General features: G+C 54.6%; 7 protein-coding genes across 7 annotated transcripts; 4 read left to right on the top strand and 3 right to left on the bottom strand.

The window, feature by feature from the left end:
• Positions 1–73: 73 nt before the first annotated feature.
• Positions 74–772, top strand: BKA78DRAFT_309597 (uncharacterized protein). Its single transcript, XM_066888044.1, has one exon. The coding sequence runs from the start codon at positions 106–108 to the stop codon at positions 352–354; it is 249 nt and encodes an 82-aa protein (XP_066746805.1). The 5' UTR covers positions 74–105; the 3' UTR covers positions 355–772.
• BKA78DRAFT_309600 (squalene synthetase) lies at positions 74–2450 on the bottom strand. The gene is made up of 4 exons (XM_066888045.1): positions 2106–2450; positions 988–2047; positions 750–929; positions 74–690 (listed from the first exon to the last, which is right to left on the bottom strand). The coding sequence occupies exons 1-4, from the start codon at positions 2171–2173 to the stop codon at positions 553–555; spliced, it is 1446 nt and encodes a 481-aa protein (XP_066746806.1). The 5' UTR covers positions 2174–2450; the 3' UTR covers positions 74–552.
• Positions 2451–5818, bottom strand: BKA78DRAFT_342177 (ankyrin repeat-containing domain protein). The gene is made up of 2 exons (XM_066890374.1): positions 5223–5818; positions 2451–5075 (listed from the first exon to the last, which is right to left on the bottom strand). The coding sequence occupies exons 1-2, from the start codon at positions 5642–5644 to the stop codon at positions 2675–2677; spliced, it is 2823 nt and encodes a 940-aa protein (XP_066746807.1). The 5' UTR covers positions 5645–5818; the 3' UTR covers positions 2451–2674.
• A 1629-nt stretch (positions 5819–7447) lies between these two features.
• On the top strand, positions 7448–9887 carry BKA78DRAFT_330597 (uncharacterized protein; the record flags this gene model as incomplete). The annotated part of the gene is made up of 13 exons (XM_066889790.1): positions 7448–7469; positions 7499–7670; positions 7773–7779; positions 7833–7951; positions 8005–8271; positions 8327–8597; positions 8661–8762; positions 8818–8936; positions 9005–9074; positions 9125–9248; positions 9298–9348; positions 9474–9674; positions 9727–9887. The coding sequence occupies 13 exons, from the start codon at positions 7448–7450 to the stop codon at positions 9885–9887; spliced, it is 1686 nt and encodes a 561-aa protein (XP_066746808.1).
• A 577-nt stretch (positions 9888–10464) lies between these two features.
• Positions 10465–12242, top strand: BKA78DRAFT_309624 (meiotic expression up-regulated protein 14). Its single transcript, XM_066888046.1, has 5 exons — positions 10465–10767; positions 10935–11068; positions 11129–11312; positions 11370–11682; positions 11737–12242. Exons 1-5 carry the CDS (start codon positions 10650–10652, stop codon positions 12041–12043), a joined length of 1056 nt encoding a protein of 351 aa, XP_066746809.1. The 5' UTR covers positions 10465–10649; the 3' UTR covers positions 12044–12242.
• Positions 12243–13240: 998 nt separating this feature from the next.
• Positions 13241–18665, top strand: BKA78DRAFT_293896 (putative ABC bile acid transporter; the record flags this gene model as incomplete). The annotated part of the gene is made up of 4 exons (XM_066886267.1): positions 13241–13813; positions 14059–15032; positions 15079–17166; positions 17276–18665. 4 exons carry the CDS (start codon positions 13241–13243, stop codon positions 18663–18665), a joined length of 5025 nt encoding a protein of 1674 aa, XP_066746810.1.
• Positions 18666–19289: 624 nt separating this feature from the next.
• BKA78DRAFT_309634 (uncharacterized protein) lies at positions 19290–20969 on the bottom strand. Its single transcript, XM_066888047.1, has 3 exons — positions 20947–20969; positions 20441–20871; positions 19290–20355 (listed from the first exon to the last, which is right to left on the bottom strand). The coding sequence occupies exons 2-3, from the start codon at positions 20555–20557 to the stop codon at positions 19786–19788; spliced, it is 687 nt and encodes a 228-aa protein (XP_066746811.1). The 5' UTR covers positions 20558–20871; positions 20947–20969; the 3' UTR covers positions 19290–19785.
• Between the last annotated feature and the right edge of the window lie 670 nt (positions 20970–21639).

Genomic DNA, 21639 nt, shown 5'->3' on the forward strand with positions numbered 1-21639 from the left:
ACCGCCTTGAGCTGCTTTGGGAAAGTCAGGTGCGAGGTGTTGCACAAGGCACAAACAAATTGGTGTCGTTCAATTGCAAAGATCAATGCCTCCATTATTGCTATCATGTGTACCGCACCAGCTGATATGCACTCCCGCAAGCTTGACGGAGTCCATCCTCAGCAGTTCCCGTCTCCGGGTAATGTATTTCGCTTTCAGCACTTCTCGGCACAATCAAAGCTATTGAAGCAGCATGATTGTAATTTGACATCCGTGCTATGGACTCTTCACGTCAAAACATCGTCACTGTCTGGTAATGCTTCTGCATCACGCCCGGTAGCCCTGCCCAAATCGTACACTTTTGAATTAGTATAGCTAACTGGCTTGCCAATGTCTGCCTTTACATTGCTCTGCCATGAGCAACCCAGTAAGTAGAAGAGAAACGCTGCCGATCAAAGCGAACCTGCTGTCAGCCGCTGCTGCGCTGGATGATTTGCTGCATTATGTAGTCCGAAGGCCTAGGGATATCAAGTGCATGAGCCGTCCAGTCATCATGATATATACTGTGCATCATTAGAGCTCTTGGTGGTCGTAATCAGCGACGGCTTGCGAGGCCGCAGCGGAGCCGGGAGCGGGAGCCCTGAAGAGACCCTGCTTCAGCTGTTGGTAGGCAATGTCGAATCGTGCGCCGGCAAACCAAGCGACGAGAAGCTGTCGTGGTGTTAGGTGGTGTCGAGGTTAAGAGAGGGTTGAAAATTTTTGAAACCCACCATCATGACTGTGACAAGGGTCAACGTGCAGAATACGGCAATTGCCATGTAGATCACGTCCCATTTCGCTTCTTCCCTCTCCGCCTTCTGCTTCGCCTCCTCTTCGGGACTAAGCAGGGTCTTCATCGTCTTGTTCGCTGCCGTCTGCGACGGGAAGATAGTCTCGATAAACTGCTCAATCTATTCAAAGTGGTCAGCTGATGGTCCGAGATGCCGCCGATGCAGTTCCTGGACTTACCTTTCCGCAAGCAATGCTGATTTCGAGAAAGTTGGGGTCCTTGGGGTCATTCTTCTTGAGGATCGAGCGCGAGAATCGCTTGAACACATCGCAGACGAGTCGCAGATTCTGAGTCGAGTCCACCATCAAACGACATGCCTGGCCCTTTGTGATTTTGACATTTGTCTCAAAGACTTGGTGGTTGCGGAAGACAAGGTCGAGTGTTGCAATCGCCATGGATTGCGGAATAGCGGCAAAGTTGAATACACTTTGATCCCTCAATCCAGCCAAGTAGTAGAGACAGTCGGGCGCTTTTTGGAGGGCGTTCAAGACCATTTCGGAGTTGCAGTTGAGGGCAGCCTCCCTGTTCTCCGGCTTGAAGAGGTCTTCGAACTTTTCGACGTGCTTGGACCAGATTTCTTTGGGCCAAAATCTCCGCTTGTCGTCGAGGTCTTCCCTGATATCTCTGATGATGTTGACCTGTTGCAGGAACTGTCCCATGGACTCGTGAAGGTCTGCGCGGACCAAGAGCTGCTGGTTCGCCAAACCAGCTTCGACAAACAACTTCGTAAGACCCTCGCCGACGAGGCCAGCCACGTAATGACAGTACAGCTCGTAGTCCTTGACGGTGTTGACGCCATTGATGTTGTGCTCGGCATTGTTTGCATAATCAGCCATGCCATCTCCCATCTTCTTGGTAATGTCCTTGATGATGGCGCGGTACGCAGGCTTGATCTTCTTGAACTCCTCAACTACGACGTTGAATTCGACGAGCAACTGCCTGTCTTTCTCATCAGGTCCATTGCCGTCAAAGGTCCATCCGTCCCTTTCCAGAATTTTGTCAAAGTCGCGAAGGAGCGGCTCCTTGGTCGTCAAATCGATCGTCATGTCATCTTCAATGGTGTCGAGACCGCGCAAGACCAGGTAAAAGAGACAGACGGGGACCAAGAGCTCCGGGTGAAGCTCTTTGATCACAGCTGCGAAGCTACGGCTGGTCTTGTCGAGGAAGAAGAAGCACCTGCGCAACGACTCGCACTCTTTGGTTTCATCGCGCTCATGAACAGGGTTGTGCCAGACCTTCCTACACCCTGGATCAGTTTGCAAAACGGTCGCAATTGGGCCCTGGAGATTATGCGCACCATTGGATTATGGCCCGCAGCTCCTGCACATGGAGGAGGTAGTAGGCGACGTCCGAGGCCTTTGGCATTGTGGGTCGTGGTCGTGCCGTCGAAGAACTAGTTGGTCGCAGCGAATTACCGGCTTTGCGGTCTGGGTAGTTATGCGCTTGCTTGCAGTCTAAACATGCGACAGCACAAACGGCGGGTAGAGAGGCGCGTAAGGTGAGGCTAGGGCAAAGAGGTCAAGACAGCCAGCCGCTTGCCTGAGTCGAGGGGACAGCACCGTTGGTGATCTGAGCGGCGTTGGATCATGGGCCATCCTGTTCACCGCCAGCGCCAGCCGCCAGGAAGGGGCCCCGGGAGGAAGGAGCGGGTGAAGTCCGGACGTGGACTGGATAATTGAAATCTCCGATCCGGATTGGCGATTACCTAAACACTGTACAACATCCACTCGAAGACATTCATCCACCAATCATCAAATCCAACGCCATCTGAACGCCAGTATCGACAGGTCACTGCCCACCAAGATCAAACCTCAAAATATTCCAACAAGGGTATTGAGCCTGCCAAACCAAATCCAATTCAAACCCCTACCCCAACCGCGACAAAAACGAATAGGTTGACCCGGTAGTGGAAAAGGAACTTCGCCCATGTCCGATAGAGCTACGATCACCATCGCTGGACGACTGCTCCGACGCTCGACGATTCGCAGCTCCCAACATGGCTGACACAGCATGCCGTCTCTCTCTTATCTGCTTCTTCACAACACTCCTCACTTCCTGGCTGCTGCTCCTCTCCGCTAATTTCTTTGCGTCCCACCCGCGGCCATCTTTTGCACTCAAATCTGCTCCCCTTTGCAGCAGGACCTCGACGTGTGTGTGCAATCTCTTCTCAATGGCGACATGTAGAGGGCTTCGTCCGGCACAATCTCTTGCTTCCAAATCGCCCCGGAGATTCAATAGTATGTCAATGATCCCCGTGTCGCCTGCTTTACCTGCCGCAATGTGGAGCGCAGTTTCGTTGGCCTTGTTTCCCATGTTCACTATGCCGTCTTTACTGGAGAGAATCGAAATCACATCTGGATTGCAGTTTTTGTTTACTGCTCGATGCAAAGCGGTATTCCCGGCGCGGTCCACGGCATCGACAGGCGCATGTACTGTGACCAAGAGGTTGACTACCTCTGCATGTCCTTCTTCGGCAGCGTACATGAGCGGCGTCGCTCCTGTTGAAGTCCTCGCATCGAAATCCGCCTCTCTCTCCAAGAGTGACCGGACAACCGATGATGAACCGCTGCGAGCGGCAATCAAGAGGGGAGTGTAGCTGCAGTCTCCAAGTCTTGCATCAGGAGACCATGTCCTCGGCCCACGAGCTTCGGTATTTGCGTCATTCTCGAGAAGCAGCTTCACCATTGCAGAAAGGCGTCGATCTGCTGCTCTTTGCAGAGGTGTCCATCCCCATGTTGGCGCGTCCACATGAGCCTTCTTGCTTAGCAGAATCGCTGCGATCGACTCGTTGCTGCACTCCACGGCATGCATCAGAGGCGTCATCCCTTGGGAACATCTGACTTCCGGATCTGCCCCTCGCAGTAAAAGGGTCTGGACAAGATCCTCGTGCGATGTTTGCACCGCGCGGATCAGAGGAGTTGCGCCGTCAGGAAGGCACGAGTCCTTTCCAATACGCTCAACGAGCAGGTAGGCAATTTCAGTCCTTTTGTAAGTGATTGCTTTCCCAAAGGCTTCGATTGCGAGGTTCTTTTGAATCTTGCTGTCCAGCACGGTTTGAAGCACGGCTGGTACAGCACGGTCGTCGTTCTCGGCAATGGCATGCTCCAATGCGCTTTGAGGCGAGAATTCCGGTGACTGAGGATCGAAACCGGCCGACACCAGGGACTCTATACCGCTGTTAAAGCTGCTCCGTCGACTGGAAGTAGTGGCTTCGCTTGGTTTTCGCGCCAATCCAGCCTCAGGATTGTCTCCAAGGTACATGTCGCGAAAGCTTCCAGCCATGATGTGCTCCCCTTGCTGCTGGAATATCTGCACGAGCAAGCGGATGGACTCGAACAGGATTGGATCTTCCTTTTCCAGCAAATCAACCTGTCCAATAAAGGACCTCTTCGCATAACGAGCCGCATGCTTCCAATCTTTCTGGAGCGAGTAAATCTTGGAAAGCCAGTAGTACCACCTGCACTCGTCAAGCCGCCGTTGGATATCTTCTTGGGTCTGTTCGCTGTCATCTGGGGACCCAGGGAGCCTCCGTCGGTTTCTTTCTCGATCAGATTTTCCTCTCTCGTCTGAGCGAGCCGCAATGAGCCCTTTGTATATTTCTTTTGCATCTTCCAGCTTCTCCTGTTTGTAGTACACTTCTGCCAGCTGTTCATGGACTCTGATTCTGTCAAAAGCAATGCCGTGTTTCCTCTCTCCCTCTTCCAAATACTCCATCATCTTCATTAGTGAGTTTTCCGCTCTGTTGAAGTTTCCCGCCTGTAGCTCCTCTCGAGCAGCTATCCGGAACCTCTCTACGAGTCGTTTGTTTATATTTGCAGGGAAATGGTCCTCATAGTCGGGGTCCGGGTCAGAATCAGAGTCTGGACTGTCTGGCGTCAAATTCAGCTCCGCCTGGAAACTCCGCAGCTTTGCTTCCAAAGGCAACCCATCCAATTCCCACTGCTCGGTCCTGAAGGTTCTTGTCGAATTTTTCCTCCCTTGTGTCAAACTGTCGTTCCTTAAGGGCGAGCTCTGTCGAATACTAGCACGGGTGCTGGCGCTGATGCTTGCGATTTCGCTGGCGGCCTCCGCAGATTCCATGAACTTTTCGAAATCCTCCATCACCGTTTCCTCTTCCTGGATCTCGGTCTGGCTCAAGTCGACGTCGGGGCTGTCATATTGAGGAGTCGAACGCTCGGGTGATAACGAATTCTTGACCTCCTGGATACGAGCCTTGAGCTCTTGAAGCTCATCGTGGATCGTCCCATGGTTTTTCGCGGCGGTTGCTCTGGCACGGTCTCGTCAGTCTTTGGTACCATACAGCCGTGGAGCAGCATGCAGGGGAAGCTGTCGTGCACCCTGCTTCAACGTCTGAAGCTCAAAAAGCCGGTAACTACTACTTCGTCACTTCTACGAAGTCGAAGAACAAACTTACAAGTTGACCAGCTGCAACAATACTTGCAAAGCACGCGTGTGGGATTTGACGTGTCGTCTCAAAATCGCTACTGTGTGCGATTTCATATTAAGCCGAAGCTGCGCGATGGGTGCCTTTCCAAAGCCTTGTCGCGCGGAAACATTCGTGAGTACCGAGTTGAGCTTCTTCAAAGTCTTGTCGCAACGCCCGAGCAATATTTTGACATGTCCCCAGTATTCATCGAGCTCGTCTAGCGGCTGAGCACGCATGGTCGTGTGGACTAGTTGAGAGACATCACGAAGCATCCTGATTTCAATCAACATGCTTTCGATTGTCGTGTCAACATGCCTGGACTCGTCCACAAAGCGACCCAGCGTGTTGATCAGAGTACCGCATAGCGATGTGATCTGAGCGGTGCTAGCGAGGACTGATAGTGGATCCATATCGCGGATGATGTGAGGCAACAAACGGAACGCTCGGTCCCCTCGAAAGTCTGGGGAAATGTAGTCTGGAGAATGCGGAGAGAGGTGCGGAGGGCTGTCATAGCACCAGGAACAGCTGAGCCTCCACGTCTCTATGCGGCAACGGCTATGCTAACGTGGACCTGCGCCTCTGATGCGAAAATGAATACACAGGGCTTAGCGGAACTACAGTCACCGAAATACACCGCTGTCGATTAGGCGACAGCTGCCTGACATGCGGCTTCGACTTTACTGGCCAATGACGAGCAATGATGCGTCTTGCACGCGCATCAATCACTCCAGCTCTGGAAGCGAGTCCGTGTCACGAGATGCCCTAACTCGAGTAACTGCTCCTGGCCTGTGACGCCAACGCATTCCTCACCGGGGTTCCAAAATATCCAGCTCGCGTGTCACGGCCGTCGCACGCATTCGCGGCAGCAAAACAATGAAATATTGGGCGCCTCCCCGTGGGTGCTCTTCCAGCGGCGCAAGCAGCTTTGGCTACTGGTCACGAAGACTGGACTGCCAGCAATGTGGAGGCGCAGACCCATTTTTCGACCGCGGGGAACAGCGGGGGCCGTTATTGTCAGCGTTGGTTTGCCGCCTTTTTGGAAAATCCTAGGGCAGCTTTCTCCAATGCAGACGCCATGCACGACGTCCCCTTGCCACAAACTGGTCTCACGCCCCCAGACTACCCGTCGGCCTCCGTCATGAAGAAACCTCGCGCAGAGCACTAGCTCCAGCCGGGAAAGAGGACACATGTTCCGAGGTTTTACTAATGGAGAGCCCATCATGAAGATGCGCCTGCACAATGTCGCCGCCCGCTTGGAGCAATGATGTTCTACCGGAATCCTTCGACGACTTGGCCCGATGCGCGCTCCTCCGCATTCTACCCCAGGCGTACCAGGATGGCAGGCTCCCACACATGAGCATGCAGCCACCTTCAGCTGGCCTTGGCGAGGCTCAAAGTGTGGAGGGCCATAGGGAACAGTTGCCCAACTCTCAACGTCAGCGTCGCTCTCATTCTTCAATGCACAACCCCATCCATTCGCCGACTTGTCTCCTTGTCTGCTCCGCCTTCCCGTGGGTATTGGCGCTCCTCAATCCCCCATGAGATTTCTCGCTGCTGCGCGCGCAGACCAACAATGAATCGACCAGTTGAGCTTTCAGGATGGCCTATGGTGAGTCCTCATGACACACAATAGGTACAGTACGTACCTGCTTATGCGACTACCAGCAGTCTGGAAACGGGACCGTGCGCGAGAATCGATTCGACGATCCCCGAGCAGACATCCAGGTCTAGTGAGTAGCCAACTCGTTTGAACCACGCCCTGTCCCTTGTACCGTTGTTCCTTACAGAATTTATACTTTTGAATTGCATTCTGGGGAGTTGGACGATAAAATCACCCGTTCCGATTGGCCCTCTCGCGACTTTCCCTCTCTCGCAACTAGAAAACTGAAGCTCCAGCTTTTCGCCTTCCAAATCGAGCATCACACGTCATCATTTACAAACCCTAATTTTACCTGATGTAGACTGAAAGGACTGTTTGTTTGATGAGTCACTGGGCTGTAGGCTTTTGCAAGGGGCGGCTCTAAGTTTCGATCAATATGCCTTGCACGGGCATTTCTGCCTTCAGACGCCCCAAACGTTACCCTTTCGCCCAATTCGGCATGCAAACAATCACTTCATGCATCTGACTACTCTCTTCATTTACTGACCAGGCTCTGTGGACTACAGTATCGACAACCCGCTCGACGGCCGCACTCCCGAAGAGTTAGAGGAGGATGTCATCGTCTTTCGGGACAAGTATGGCCTTAACGAAGTTATCAACCTAGAGCTTCTTCAAAACGGAGCACGCATCGCGCAAAATCCTAGACTGTTCGAAGCCATCGAAGGTCTCACGGAAACGGAGAAGCAGGCGCTACGGGATGAGCAAACGAAGTTATGGAAGCAGCCGCGCGATCTGTGGCTCACGATTGGATGCACTTCGATCGCTGCGGCATTGCAGTAAGTCATTTCCTTTCTCCTTTACGATTTCCAAGATATCACTGTTCATTGTGGTTTCTGATTCCTCGTCTTCTACTTGCTGCATCTTGCTGAATCTGCCAGGGGCTGGGTATGATCAAACCCAACGTCAGTAAAACGACAGCTTCCTGACTAGTCATACAGGATCAGACTGGCTCATCAGGGGCCAACCTCGCATGGCCAGGAGTATTTGGCGTGAGCTTTAGAAATGACTGGTTGATTGGACTGGTCAATTCAGCGCCTTACTTTGCAGCTGCAGTACTGTAAGTTCAGTAAACCCGATGCATTGTGCAAAGCATTATCCTTATCAATTTAGTGGGTGCTGGCTTTCTGATCCACTAAACAACTACGTCGGTCGACGAGGCACAATTTTCTTTGCCACGGTATTCTGCTTCGCATCCGTCATCGGAGCCGCCTTCTGCCAGAACTGGCGCCAACTCTTCATCTGTCGTCTCCTACTTGGGATCGGCATGGGAAGCAAAGCATCCACGGTACCTGTCTACGCAGCGGAAAATGCACCAAGTTTCTTCCGCGGCAGTTTCTTGTGCGCATGGCAATTCTGGGTTGCGTTGGGCATATTCCTGTGAGCTCGAACAAGACTTGCAGACATAGGACTTTTACTTATATAACACTCCCAGGGGCTTCTCAGCGAACCTCGCGGTCTACCAAATCGGAGACATAGGCTGGCGACTGCAGCTCGGCAGCGCCTTCATTCCGGCCGTCCCACTTCTCGTGCTCATCTGGTATGCCCCAGAATCGCCGCGCTGGTACATCAAAAACAAGTGCTATGCCGCCGCATACCGCTCGCTCAAGCGACTCCGCAACGTCGAGGTCCAGGCAGCCCGCGACTTTTACTACATGCACGTCCAGATCGAAATGGAAACACGCGTCATGGCTGAGCGAGGAGCGGTGGAGAGCCCGCATTACCGAGAGCGCACGCCAGTCAGGCAAGATTTGCACAAGGCTGGACAGTATATTCAGCGGTTCATCCAGCTGTTCACCATTGATCGAGTGAGACAGGCCACGTTGGCTGCGCATACGGTCATGATTGCGCAGCAGATGTGTGGAATCAACGTAGGCCGGCGACAATCCACCTTTTTTTGGTGCGGAGAGCTGATGAGACGCCCAGATCATGTCGTTCTACGGAGCATCCATCTTCTTCACTCCCGAAACGCCTACTGATTACAAGAATCACGACGCTCGGACGGCGCTGCTGGTCTCTTGGGGCTTTGGCTTTGTAAACTTTGTGTGAGTCTTTTGCTTTTTTGCAATTTCCCCGAAAACATAATGTACTTGTACTGACACGCAGTTGTTAGTTTTGCTCTGCCTGCCGTCCACCGCATCGATACACTCGGCCGCCGCACGCTTTTGCTAATCACATTCCCGGTACCACAAGTAGCCTATTAGATATGGCATCAAGACTGACAATTATGTAGGGCATGGCGCTCACTCTTCTTGGGGCAGCTTTTTGCTTCAAAATTCCCGAGGAAAGTGATGCTCATTTGGGCGCAATCACGCTATTCATTTTCTTGTTTGCGGCGTTCTACTCGCCTGGCGAAGGTACATTAGGCTTCTTTTGTTAGTCAGGATTCATGCTGATCATGTATAGGACCTGTGCCGTTCACGTACTGTGCGGAGGCTTTTCCGTTGTCTCATCGAGGTAGGCGATGCTCTATTTTCTAACGGGAAAATGTCTCGTAACCCCCTACTGTCCTGCAAGGGCCCCAAATTCACCCCGCATTTTGGTTCAAACCATCCCTCGCGACCATGCTAACAAGCAAGCAGAGGTCGGGATGAGTTTTGCTGTTGCGACAAACCTCTTCTGGGCTGGGATACTCGCACTGTTTTACCCCAAGCTGAGCTCTGCACTCACTCCGACCGGCGCGCTCGGGCTTTTTGCAGGGCTCAATGTTGTCGCCTTTGTCATGATCTTTCTCTGGGTCCCCGAGACCAAGCAGAGGACACTGGAAGAGCTTGATGCTATTTGTAAGACTTGGTTTTATGGAACGATTCGGTCGCGATTTCTGACAAGAAGCAGTCGAAGTGCCCACGGGTCGGCATATGCGATACCAAGTCATGAAAACCATACCGTGGCTTTGGAGGCGGTACGTTCTGCGAAAGGACGTGGACAAAGAACCGCTCTACGTGTTTAATCGCGAAAAGGGAGACGCACAGCGGGAGAGAGCATCGCGACGCTGACAGCAGTAACCACCGCCATGCACTATGGCGTAGGTTGATCATGTGCTCGAGCAGCTTTTACAACCACAGGAATGGCGGTGGTGTCACTGTGTTTGTGGAAGCCGTCGGCCGCGAGCGGTGGACGCGGCGGCTCATCGATGACACAGGTGGAACCGCTAAAGATCGCCTTTGCGGCGCGAGGCTCTCGACTACTGGATGGGTGGTGAATGCACGGTACATAAAAACTAGCTTCTCTAGGCCATGGTGCGCCGTCGTTTCTTGGACCCTTGCAGCTGTCAACATGATGGCGTGTGGTTGACAGAAGCATAATCCTGTAGCAAGGCGTCATCGCGTGGAGTTTGTCGGCAGGATTCGAGCAAAGTCGGAGAATAAATATCTGGGAATTGGCGGGATTGGGCATTGGGCGCTTGTTTACATGTTGTCATACACGATGATTTGGTTGATGTAGAAACGCCCAAAGGCTGTGCTGTGTCTTCGAGCGGAAGGCCCGCGCCGGAGGAACGGCATGACATCACTGGCTGAGCCGTCGTCATCACCCAACTACTCAGGTCAGGTCTCGCCCTTTCCGGTTCCAAGACTCGCTGCCAGCTCGTCTCCTTTGCCTTGTTGCCCCAAATCTACAAAACCAACTCCATCCCCGCGAAGATCACCCTACACTTTCGCCTCTGCCCATCTCCCTGTCTTACCCCACACAAGCTCCAACTTGAGCTTTCGACCCATCGATCTACAATACCTACAACAACAACAACAACACCCGCCGCCATGCATCGCACGTACTCGCTGCGCCAGTCGCGCGCCCCCACGGCGTCGCAACTCCAAAACCCGCCGCCGCCCTCGTCGTCGACAAAGTCTGGCCGCTTCTTTGGCAAGGCCAACATCGGTGCGTGACTGCCGCCTCGCTCCGTCGCCCTCCCGGGAGATCCGCGCGTGTCTGGAGATCAGCGTCGCTGTCATGGAGAAGCACTCGCGACTCCCGGGAACGCGCAACAATTGTGCTGGACAAGAATGAGACAAAGACACGTTTGCGGCTGACATGGTTTTCTCCAGGACACACGTTCCGCCACAAGACGGCCGGCGCATTCGGCCCCGACTTGGCCAAGAAGCTGTCGCAACTGGTCAAGATGGAAAAGAATGTGATGCGCAGCATGGAGCTCGTGAGTCGCGAGCGCATGGAGGTTGCTGTAAGTCTATACCTGTGGATGACCTGGTAATGCGGAGAGACTAATGCGTGTGGTGCGCAGCAACAACTTTCCATCTGGGGCGAAGGCTGCGACGACGACGTGTCTGACGTTACGGACAAGCTGGGTGTCCTCATCTACGAAATTGGCGAACTCGAGGACCAGTACATCGACCGTTACGACCAGTACCGCGTTACAATCAAGAGCATTCGCAACATTGAGGCTTCGGTTCAGCCCAGCCGGGACAGTATGTCTTTTGTTACATTGGCATTTGGGATGGTCACAGGCTGACAGATGGCAACAGGGAAGCAAAAGATCACGGATCAAATTGCGCAGCTGAAGTACAAAGAGCCCAACTCGCCACGAATCGTCGTCCTCGAACAGGAGCTGGTCCGCGCCGAAGCCGAATCGCTGGTCGCTGAGGCGCAGCTGTCGAACATCACTCGTGAGAAGTTGAAGGCCGCGTTTACCTACCAGTTCGACGCTCTGCGCGAGCACTGCGAAAAGCTGGCCATCATTGCAGGCTACGGAAAGCATCTGTTGGAGCTCGTCGACGACACTCCGGTGACTCCGGGCGAAACTAGGCCCGCATACGATGGTTACGAGGCCAGCAAGGCGTAAGTTTAAAACCGAAAGCGGATGCGTAGGGCAATTGCTGACAAGAAGGATAGCATCATCCAGGACTGTGAGGATGCCCTCACGAGCTGGGTCGAACAGAATGCCGTTGTCAAGTCCAATCTTTCCACCCGCTCCCGCACCCTTTCTCAGCGCCGCCACTCCCGGGCTCGCCGATCTAACGGTGAGGGTCTCGATCTTTCCGGCCAGGACCAGCCGCTCGAGGGGCGCGAGTCTGGGCTTTGGGTTCCTGCGTCAGAGCATGCGGCGCAAGAGTACGAGGAGGAGGAAGACGAAGAAGATGCGCCTAGCACCATCACGAGTGAGCAGAGAGGACGCGAGGAGCAGAGAGTTGCTGTTTAGGAATGTAACTTTGGTGTGATTGGTTAGCAGGAGCGGTAATGTCACATATACCCTTGGGTGGATGGTCGGACGGATGGCCGGATAGGTTTCGCTTTTGGTCTAATAATGGGGGTGTTGGAAAAGGAGTCGAAGGCTTAGGGTATCCGATTTTCTCTTTGCATGTGTAGGATTTAGGACGAGTCTATAACGCATTACTTTGTTCTTGGCCCAATGACTAAATCCGAGCGATGACTCGGAGGTAAAGTAAGAGTCAATGTGATGAAGAAGAATGAGTGGCAGGAAATAATAAGCGACAGCAATAGCTGACAGTCGCGGCAAGCAGAGGGGTCCAGGTGGTCCAGATAAGCAGTAGGCCCGAGAGAATGTAATGCGGGAGGCAGACCAGGGCAACCCGGCCGCGCAGCTTGCTTATACGCGGGTCCGGCTTTGGTCGTTGGTCACTACTGTGCTTTCCGTCGTCTTGATTTTGCTTTCCATCAATGCAAAAGTCGCCGTTGTCGAGCGGTGACGACTTTGGTCCACCGCTGCGATCCGCTTGATCCACCGCTCTGCCGTCGGCTCTCTCGCCGTCCGCTGCCTCGACTCGATTCGTATTCGAAGCAGCACAGTGCATCCATCAAAAAATCCAACGGCCAACCCACGCAACGCCCCGGCGCGCTCTGCTCACCGCATCGGGCACTCAGCCGACTAGAACACGAACAACGGTCCTGTACGGCGAAGACGACGCGCAGACGGAGGACGTGAGGCACATGAGCCGAGCCGAGTCGAGACCCGACGCGAGATAATCACGCAGCTCGAGTCGCACAAAAGTGATGGCTGGCTGGTGATTGATGGGGGGATTTGATAAGCAAGCAGGAGATCATCGTTGTGCTAGGTGCCGCCAACGGACCAACCCGCGCTCAAGCTCGCCTTTCAAAGAGACGTCACCCGAAGCTTGTTCTTTTCTTCCTCTGGGCTTGCTCTGACTCCTTCTTCCCTCTGACTCTTACCATTTCCTGCAGTCAGTCTCATTCTCCAGCCCTTCTCCACCTCGTCGCTTTGTTTGCGACGCGCTGTGCTGCTGCTGCTTGCTGCCATCAATCCATGCGCCACACCATGACCATATTCCAACCTTGACCTCTCGACACCGCCGCTCCGCAAACATAAAAAGTTCCGCCCGCTCCACGCCGACACAAAGCCCAGCTGCCACACACCAGCATGGCGTCAACGGCGCTCTCTGCGCTCTCCGCGCCATTCGCCCGCTACCTCTTGCTCCATACAACAACGCCTCGCCGCGTAGCTGATGAATCCCGCCCAAACTTCTCGCCGCAGGGCCAACAGACACCATTCTCCCCATCCACCCTGCAATCTGGATCCGGATCCATCTCCAGCACCTCTTCCTCGCTCTCTGACAAACTCCCTCTCGCAATCACCACCGCCGCGCTCGCCCTTCTTACCGCCAACGCCCTCATCAGCATCACGCAAACATTGCGCCTGCGCCGCCACCACGGCTCTAAGCATTCTACTGCGCCATTGGCGTGCAATGCGCGCGTCGTGGCCGCGGGGAAAGCTTCGTATGCTGATGCGGATGGCGTTGCAACGCCTGATGCGGTGGCCAGATATGGGTGCAAGGTGAAGAGTCGCGTTGCGATCCTGGTGGGCGTGGCGGCGACCGGTTTCGCAATTGCGGTCGCAAGGGCGGTCGTGGGTGTGCTGGGAGTTGGAGGATGGGAGAGAGGAAAAGAGACGGGCTTGTTTTGCGTGGTGCAGTGGGTGGGAGTGGGGTTATGGGTAAGTTGATTTTGATTTCTTTGGATTTTTTCTCTCCCTCCTGACGCGTTATTTTTCTTCATTCCGGGGTTTGAGTTTGAATCTGGGTCCTGAATCTACGCGATTTGACTGGACGTCTTTGAGGAGAGACGTGTTGGGTTATTTGCGTGATAGCCCCCTGTAAGAGTTCGGCTTCGGATTCAGGGGAAAGCGCTCCTGTGCATCAATCGAAAAGGTAAAGATTCTCAATTTCTGACTTTGATCAGTTGCCTCTCAATATCCAAGCAATCGAATTGTCCGTAGAGAAAGAGCCTGCGCGCAGATACAAGCTGGCACTCAATAATGCTGCAACATACCTCATCTCTCTCGCCATTTTCTGCTACGTTGACGACTTTCGAGCGCTCCCCAAAAGCCTCCTTGGCCTCTCTATCGCACGCGCTGCCTTCGCTCTCCTCGGAATCATCTTTTGCACACTCATCCCACGGCGCCCGGAGCTCGAATACAAAGGCCGCCCAGTCGACAATGTGCGCAGCACTTCCGCCTTTACCCGCCACACTTACGGCTGGTTGACGCCGCTTCTCTCCTTCGCGTCCAAGCAAGGCTTCCTGAATCAGTCGGATATACCAAGCCTCGATGGCCGCGCCCGCTCACGAGAGCTCCATGATGCTTTCGTGGCGTCCAATTACACTGGCCGTCTTTGGAAGAACCTCGTCCGCGCCCACCTGCCTGCCTTCATCACGCAATACACGGTCGCAGCTATTTCGGGAATCACCTTTATGGCACCTCAATATGCCATGTACCGGCTGCTACAGCTGCTCGAAGCACGCGATGCTGGTGTAGACGTCTCGATACCAGCCAGCTTGTGGGTTGTCGGACTTGGCATTGCAGTGCTGATAGACAACCACATGGACAATTGGAGATGGTGGATCTCGTATGGCAGCGTGAACGTGCCGATCCGCGTCCAACTGAGCGCACTGATCTTTGCAAAAAGCATGCGGAGGAAGGAGACGAAGGGCGTGAGGAAAGACGCCGATGAGAAGAAGGAAGATGTCAATGGAGAGGCGCAGCAGAATGACGTTGACGAAGAAGACGATGCTCTCAAGCAGACGCAACAGGGTACCATCAATCTGATTGGAGTTGATGCCAAGCGCGTTGCAGATTTTAGCACTTTTCAGGCCGTCGGCTGCAGTGCGGTCTTGAAGCTGACGGTGGCCTTCATCTTTGTTTACAAGCTTGTGGGGTAAGTCAACCTCACGACGTTGAAGAAGGAAACTGACTCTTGACAGGTGGGAGGCTCTCCTCGCTGGTTTAGCCGCCCAGATATGCGTAATGCCACTCAACTCCTATGTCACACGAATTTATGCTAGCGCTCAAAACGACTTAATGAGCGCTCGCGACCGCAAGCTGGCCGTCTTGAACGAAGCGTTGACCGGCATCCGGCAAATCAAGTTCAGCGCACTGGAGCAACAGTGGCAGAAGAAGATTAAAGAGTACAGAGAGACTGAGCTCAAGATTGTGTGGAGGGTCTTTGTCTCCGACACCTTTCTCATCTTTTGCTGGATTTTCGGGCCCTACATGCTGTCAGCCGTGACCCTGGCCGTGCACGCCATCGTCTACAAACACCTCTACCCATCAATTGCGTTTACCACGATTGGAATCCTCGGCCAAATTGAAGGCACGCTGGCGTTTGTCCCCGAAATCATTGCCATGGGCGTTGACGCGTTTGTGTCTGTCAATCGTATCGAAGAATACCTCGCCGCTCCCGAGAAGCCGTCAAACACCATACCTGGAGACGAAATCTCGTTCAAGAATACCAGTATCGCGTGGCCCTCGGACTCGGAGAAGAACGAAGAGTCATTTGCACTGCGCGATCTCGACTTCACCATTCCGACTGGTAAGCTCACCGTCATTTCTGGGCGCACCGGGAGCGGCAAGACTCTCCTGCTCAAAGCAATTCTCGGCGAAGTTGATGTTCTATCCGGGTCCATAGTCGTTCCCCAAGCTCTGCCCGTGGAAAAGCGCTACGACCACAAGGCAAATCCGTCAAATTGGATCATCCCGTCGGCCATTGCTTTCGTTAGCCAACAGCCGTGGATCGAGAATCACACCTTCCGCGACAACATCTTGTTTGGCCTTCCGTACGACGAGGCGCGCTATAAAAAGGTCATACATGCGTGTGCCCTCGACCCGGATCTCAAGTTGCTTCCGGATGGAGACAGCACCGAGATTGGTGCTCAGGGGATTAACCTTAGCGGTGGGCAGAAATGGCGTATCACTCTTGCACGCGCCCTCTACTCTCGTGCTGGCATCCTCGTCATGGACGACATTTTCAGCGCCGTCGATGCTCACGTCGGCCGTCATATTTTCGAGCACGCGCTGACAGGCGAGCTGGGCTACGGACGTACACGCATCGTCGTCACGCACCACGTCTCGCTCTGTCTACCACGTACCAGCTTTGAGATTCTCCTCGGCGAAGGCAGGGTCGAACGTGCTGGCTCGGTGACAGAGCTACGCGAAAACGGTGGGCTAGAAGAAATTCTCGAAGAGGAGCGCAATGACGACGAATTTACAGACGAATCGCCTCTTCTGGATGGTGGTAATGGCCATATGTCGCCCCGCAGACGTCGGAGCTCAGCCGTCCGGCGAGGAAGCATTTCCGCAGCGCTAGAAAACGGTAACGGCAATGGCAACGGCAATGGTAACGGCAACGGCCGTGTAAGACGGGCATCCAGAGTCAGCGAGCGGTCCGCTCTCATTGACGACGGAGGACACTTGCACATAGAGGGTACCGGACCCGCAGACGCCCCGAAAAAGTTTACAGAAGAAGAGACCAAATTCCAGGGCAAGGTGCTACTGTCTGTATACCGACACTACGTCAAATCGGGTGGCGGCTACTGGTTCTGGGCAGGCATCGTGCTATCCTTCTGCATCATCCAAGCGCTCATCCTCGGTCGATCGTGGTGGCTCACCGTCTGGACCGGCCAGTACAAGACTTCCGAGTCCAGTGCCCCCACTGGATTTGCAGCGTCTCTCCTCAAGCACCCTCTCCGGACGCCGTACCATTCGAAGACTATGACGCGCGACATCAACTTCTATATTGGCGTCTACATGATCATCTCTGTCAGCATCTCGCTATTTGGCACCATCCGCTACTTTTTTGTCTTTTGCGGGTCCATCCGCGCCAGCAGGAAGCTGTTTGACGACTTGGCGTATGCTGTACTGCGCGCACCTATGAGATGGATTGACACTGTGCCAACGGGTCGCATCCTCAATCGTTTCACGGCGGATTTCAACTCTGTCGATATGGAGCAGGCGAGCGGGTTTTCATTCATGTTGTTCCACATGCTCTTGGTGGTGGGCATCATTGTTGCTGGGTAAGTGGTTTAAATATTCCCCGGCCCTTTATCTTCAAGGGGTTGAATTCCCCCTGTCTTGCTCGCCGTTCTCTTCCCCTATCACCAGGACGTTACTGACACTATCCAGCATGATGGTCACGCCAATCATGGCCCTCTTCGCCGTCATCCTGCTCGGCCTTTGCATGCGATATGCCCTCTTCTACCTCGTCGGCGCCCGCGAGACCAAGCGTCTAGAGAGTCTGGCCAAGAGCCCCGTCTTCGAGCTGTTTGGCGCCTCGCTCTCCGGTCTCAGCACCATCCGCGCCTTTGGCAAGACAGCCGACTACATCGAAAACATGTTTGGCCTGATCGACCGTCACGGCCAGACAATCTACTACATGTGGGCCTTTAACAGATGGCTCACATACCGTCTCGGCGCCGTCGGCGCCGTCTTCACGCTGTCCATGGCCGCCTTGATCGTCTCGCTCAAGAGTATCGACGCGGCGTTGGCTGGTTTTGCGCTTGGTTTCACGCTCGAGTACTCCATGGCCGTTGTCTGGATGCTGCGTCAGTACGCCATTGTTGAGCTGGCCATGAATGCCGTCGAGCGCATCATCGAGTACTCGCAAATCGACATCGAGGACCAAGGCGGCGCGCCTGCACCAGCCGCCTGGCCATCTGAGGGCCGTCTCGAAGTCGACAATCTCGTCGTCGGCTACGCGCCAGACCTGCCACCGGTACTCAAGGGTCTCAACTTCAGCGTGCGGCCTAACGAGCGGGTCGGCGTCGTTGGCCGCACTGGCGCAGGCAAGTCGTCGCTCACACTGGCCCTCTTCCGCTTCCTCGAAGCGCGCGAGGGCTCCATCCACATCGATGGGCTCGACATTTCCAAACTCCGCCTCCACGACGTGCGGTCGCGCCTCGCCATCATCCCGCAAGACCCTGTCCTCTTCTCGGGCACGGTGCGCTCAAACCTCGACCCCTTCAGCGAGCACGACGACGCCGAATTGCGCGAGGCACTGGAGCGCGTGCACCTCGTCTCTGCTGCCGACTACAACAGCAGCAGCAGCGACGATGAAGCCGCCGCCAACGCCACCACAACAACCACCAACAGCAACCCCTTCGCCTCGCTCAGCACGACCATCAGCGAAGGCGGCTCCAACCTCTCCCAAGGCCAACGCCAACTCCTCTGCCTGGCGCGCGCCATCATCGCACGGCCAAAGATCATGATGCTGGACGAAGCAACCTCGGCCGTGGACAAGGCGACGGACGAGCTCATCCAACGCAGCGTGCGCGAGCAGTTTGACGCGTCGACGCTGCTCGTCATCGCGCACCGTCTGAGCACCATTGTCGACTTTGACCGCATCCTGGTGCTGAGCGAGGGGAGGGTTGTTGAATTCGGCACCCCGCTCGAGCTGATGAGTCTGCAGGACGGCGTGTTTGCCGGCATGGTCAAGGATAGTGGCGAGAGGGGCGTGTTGGAGAGCGTCATTTTTGGACGGGAGGGAGGCGCGGAGGATGCGGATTTGGTGGTGTAGGCGTATTGGTACACAAGCAAGGGGAAGAAGTGGGAAGATTATGAGCCACGGTGACCTACCTCTGTTGGCCATCTGGAAGGGACTCACTCTGGCTTGCTGGCATTGGATTGGATTGGACTGAGTGGACATCAAGCCTCTCTCTTTCTGTAGATAGTTCGGTGATTCTGTTTGCAGTTCTTGATGTTTGAATTTTCACCCCGAATAGATTTGCTAGCAAAACTTGTGGTATGTATGCATGACAGAGATTGTCGTCACGATTGTCACAGGCACCTTTTTTCAGTTCCCAACTTGATCAAAGGCGCAGCAGCTGTGGAGCATCCCCAACCAAGCCCTTCATGCAAAGCGGAACTTGCCAGGTTCCTCGCCAGTCCATGATCTAAGTTGACAGGGGGTGGCATTCAAACACTACTTTTTTGATCCCAAAACCACCACCCATGAGCAGTCGCAGTCGTGTGGTGTGTGCCATTGCCATCCTCGCCCAAACGGCCATTCGTCCGCCCTCTCATCGCTATTTTCCTTTTCGTGCCGCATGGCGCGTCAGTTTGCGACGAGCGAGGGTGATGCAAGCTTCATTCCTGGTTGTACTCAACTGGTTTTTTTTTTTTTTTCACAAAAAATAAAAAAGGTCGCCAACTCAGATGATGTAGTCCGTTTGCCTAAGACGATGCCAGACAGACAGCCTGATAGCACGAAGCTACAAATACGTGAAGCGGGAAGGTCGGCCAATCGATCATCAATGGTACTCGTGCTCACTAGGGATAGTCACACTAACTGAAGCAACTCGCAAGGAAGACGTACGAGGAGATCCGATAGCATGTATTGTCAAATCCATGTTCAGCAACTCCTGACTCTCAACCGACAGGATCTTTGGAGACGAAAGAATGCATCCCAAGAGACGACCCTCCAATGCCAACAATGTGATCGGTGCAAACAGGAACGCTCGCTGATGGGTATACAGGTACAGGAACCATCCAAAGCAGAAGAGCGAGCAGTAGTCCTCCAGCAACATCAGCAACATGCATGCGCCACAAAAAGCCAGTAGTGTCCTATCATAACGCCGTTGTATTCATTGCAAAAAAATCCGCTTTCCCAAAACGCCGCGCTTCCATGCACATACGTTCTACACCATGTCATTTGCCTTTTCGGTTGCCGCCTCCTCATCCACCCGCGACTCGGTTTTCTTGGTTGATGCCATGCGCCGGATGAAGCCGCGCACGCCGCCGTCCGTGCTGCCGCTCCGTCTGCTCTCGTTTCCAGGTTCTTGCTGGACGATGCCTGCCTCGGCGTCCTTCTCGGACAGGTAGAGAGATGTTCGCGTGCTATCGGGGAGGGGGATTGATGAGGGCCGCGCTGCGGGATAGAATGCCGGGAAAGAGGTGGAGCTGGCTGGCGAGACGGGAGTCACGGGCGACGCGGCGTCGGTCGAGACAGCTTGTCCAGGGAGAGGTGGGATCGAGACGAGGTGCGTGGAGCGGCTGCGGCGCGCGGCTTGTATGTACATGGGCGTGGGGACGGGCACTCTGGGCATGCCGTCCATCTGTGGGGGCGAAGAGGCATGCCGCTGATGCTGAGGATGTTGCGGCGCCTGCGGGGGTGGTATGGCTGCTGCCGCTGCTGCTTGTGGTGCCTGCGCTACTTGTGGTGACAGCGGCGGCCCGATTGGCTGCGGTTCTGGGGCCGGGAGCTCTTTCTGCGAGTGACGTCAGTTGTGATGGGCGAAGCGGTGCGGAGTTTTCCCACTCCTCGACGACTCTCTAGAGTTCGAGCATACGTACCGCTTGCAAGCGCTCGACGCGTTTTCTCCAGAAGTGCAGGCAGAGCAGACCGACGATGATCGCAGCAACCACCACAATACCAACAATGGCGGCCGAGGTGACGGTGGTGGTGCTCATTGTTGGAGCGGGTGTGGTGGAGAGGAGTAGTGTCGGTAGGTATGTACAGGATAGGTAGGGGCCCGAAGGGAGGAGACAACAGCTTTTGGGCGAACCGAGAGGATTACTCTCTGCGTTCGAATCGATGCGTGTTTACGTGATGATGTCGGTGGCGATGCTGGGCGTGCGCTGGTGGAGTCGTAAGATGATCGTTCCTGACTGCTTCTTTAGATAAAACTCGCGCAATGGATGGAGACGTGCGCGGCCATGATGTGGGGGGAGTGGTGATAGCAGCGGGGGGAAGGCGAGACGCAAACGACCTCAATATCATTATTCTGTGGAGGGCAGGCAAGGGCCTTAAACAAAGAAATGGACTCGGGGACAAGCAAGAATTGTTGGTCAGGCCTTACCGGCTTTGTTTTCGACGTCCCCGCCTAGGACTCCCTGGCACACGTTGCTGAATGCCCTGCAAGCAGCAAATAAGGTATTAATGCGGATGAGGCCGATCACCAGAGACCCCAGCGTCACGTCAAAGTCCCTGCCTGAAGCAGTTAGCGGGATGGCTAAGCCTTGGGACCGTTGGAGGAGGAGCGGCTGGCCGGTCAGATGGTCCAACTGCAACACCACTAACCTGTGGCGCTTGACACAAGGTCATAGTATTAACAAGAGAGAAGAGAGTCTCGGTCCCGCCGAAAGCACAGGTGCGCCCGACGAGTCGAGGGGAGACAGCTACGTATACATAGTCGCCGTGCGGGCCAAGATCGGAGAAAAAATTACTGTAACCGACGCCGTTGGTGCTCCACGCCCGGCTGTCGCAGGAAGCCAGTGCGCGTCGATCAGGGTATGGATTACTCTGATCTGGACTCGGTTTGCCGGACGTGCGTACTCGCTCTCCGGAAAGAGCGGGCTGGCGGTCAAAGGTCAAGTGAGATGGAGTGCGTCGTGGCTGAAAGCCTTGCGCTTGGCAACATCGTGAGACTGCTCCCCGGCGAGTCGTTGGGCCAGAGACCGGGTAAATCGAATCAATACAATTTTTGAGCCTCCTCGTTGGTTGCATGCACGCTGACGCGACGTAAGCTCGGCGTCTTTTGTGCGGCCGTCTT

Source organism: Phyllosticta capitalensis, assembly GCF_038381095.1.
Source record: "Phyllosticta capitalensis strain CBS 128856 chromosome Unknown BKA78scaffold_3, whole genome shotgun sequence".
Taxonomy (NCBI): domain Eukaryota; kingdom Fungi; phylum Ascomycota; class Dothideomycetes; order Botryosphaeriales; family Phyllostictaceae; genus Phyllosticta; species Phyllosticta capitalensis.

Bases quoted from the DNA above. Each gene is read 5' to 3' on its own strand.
- BKA78DRAFT_309634 (XM_066888047.1), bottom strand. From the start codon at position 20,557: ATGAGCACCACCACCGTCACCTCGGCCGCCATTGTTGGTATTGTGGTG. The intron at 20,356-20,440 runs GTACGTATGCTC...CGTCACTCGCAG, and splicing joins GCGTCGAGCGCTTGCAAGCG to AAAGAGCTCCCGGCCCCAGA.
- BKA78DRAFT_309597 (XM_066888044.1), top strand. From the start codon at position 106: ATGTGTACCGCACCAGCTGATATGCACTCCCGCAAGCTTGACGGAGTC.
- BKA78DRAFT_309624 (XM_066888046.1), top strand. From the start codon at position 10,650: ATGCATCGCACGTACTCGCTGCGCCAGTCGCGCGCCCCCACGGCGTCG. The intron at 11,069-11,128 runs GTAAGTCTATAC...TGTGGTGCGCAG, and splicing joins GCGAGCGCATGGAGGTTGCT to CAACAACTTTCCATCTGGGG. The intron at 11,683-11,736 runs GTAAGTTTAAAA...CAAGAAGGATAG, and splicing joins GGTTACGAGGCCAGCAAGGC to CATCATCCAGGACTGTGAGG.
- BKA78DRAFT_309600 (XM_066888045.1), bottom strand. From the start codon at position 2,173: ATGCCAAAGGCCTCGGACGTCGCCTACTACCTCCTCCATGTGCAGGAG. The intron at 930-987 runs GTAAGTCCAGGA...CACTTTGAATAG, and splicing joins TCAGCATTGCTTGCGGAAAG to ATTGAGCAGTTTATCGAGAC. The intron at 691-749 runs GTGGGTTTCAAA...ACACCACGACAG, and splicing joins CCCTTGTCACAGTCATGATG to CTTCTCGTCGCTTGGTTTGC.
- BKA78DRAFT_342177 (XM_066890374.1), bottom strand. From the start codon at position 5,644: ATGGATCCACTATCAGTCCTCGCTAGCACCGCTCAGATCACATCGCTA. The intron at 5,076-5,222 runs GTAAGTTTGTTC...AGACCGTGCCAG, and splicing joins TTGTTGCAGCTGGTCAACTT to AGCAACCGCCGCGAAAAACC.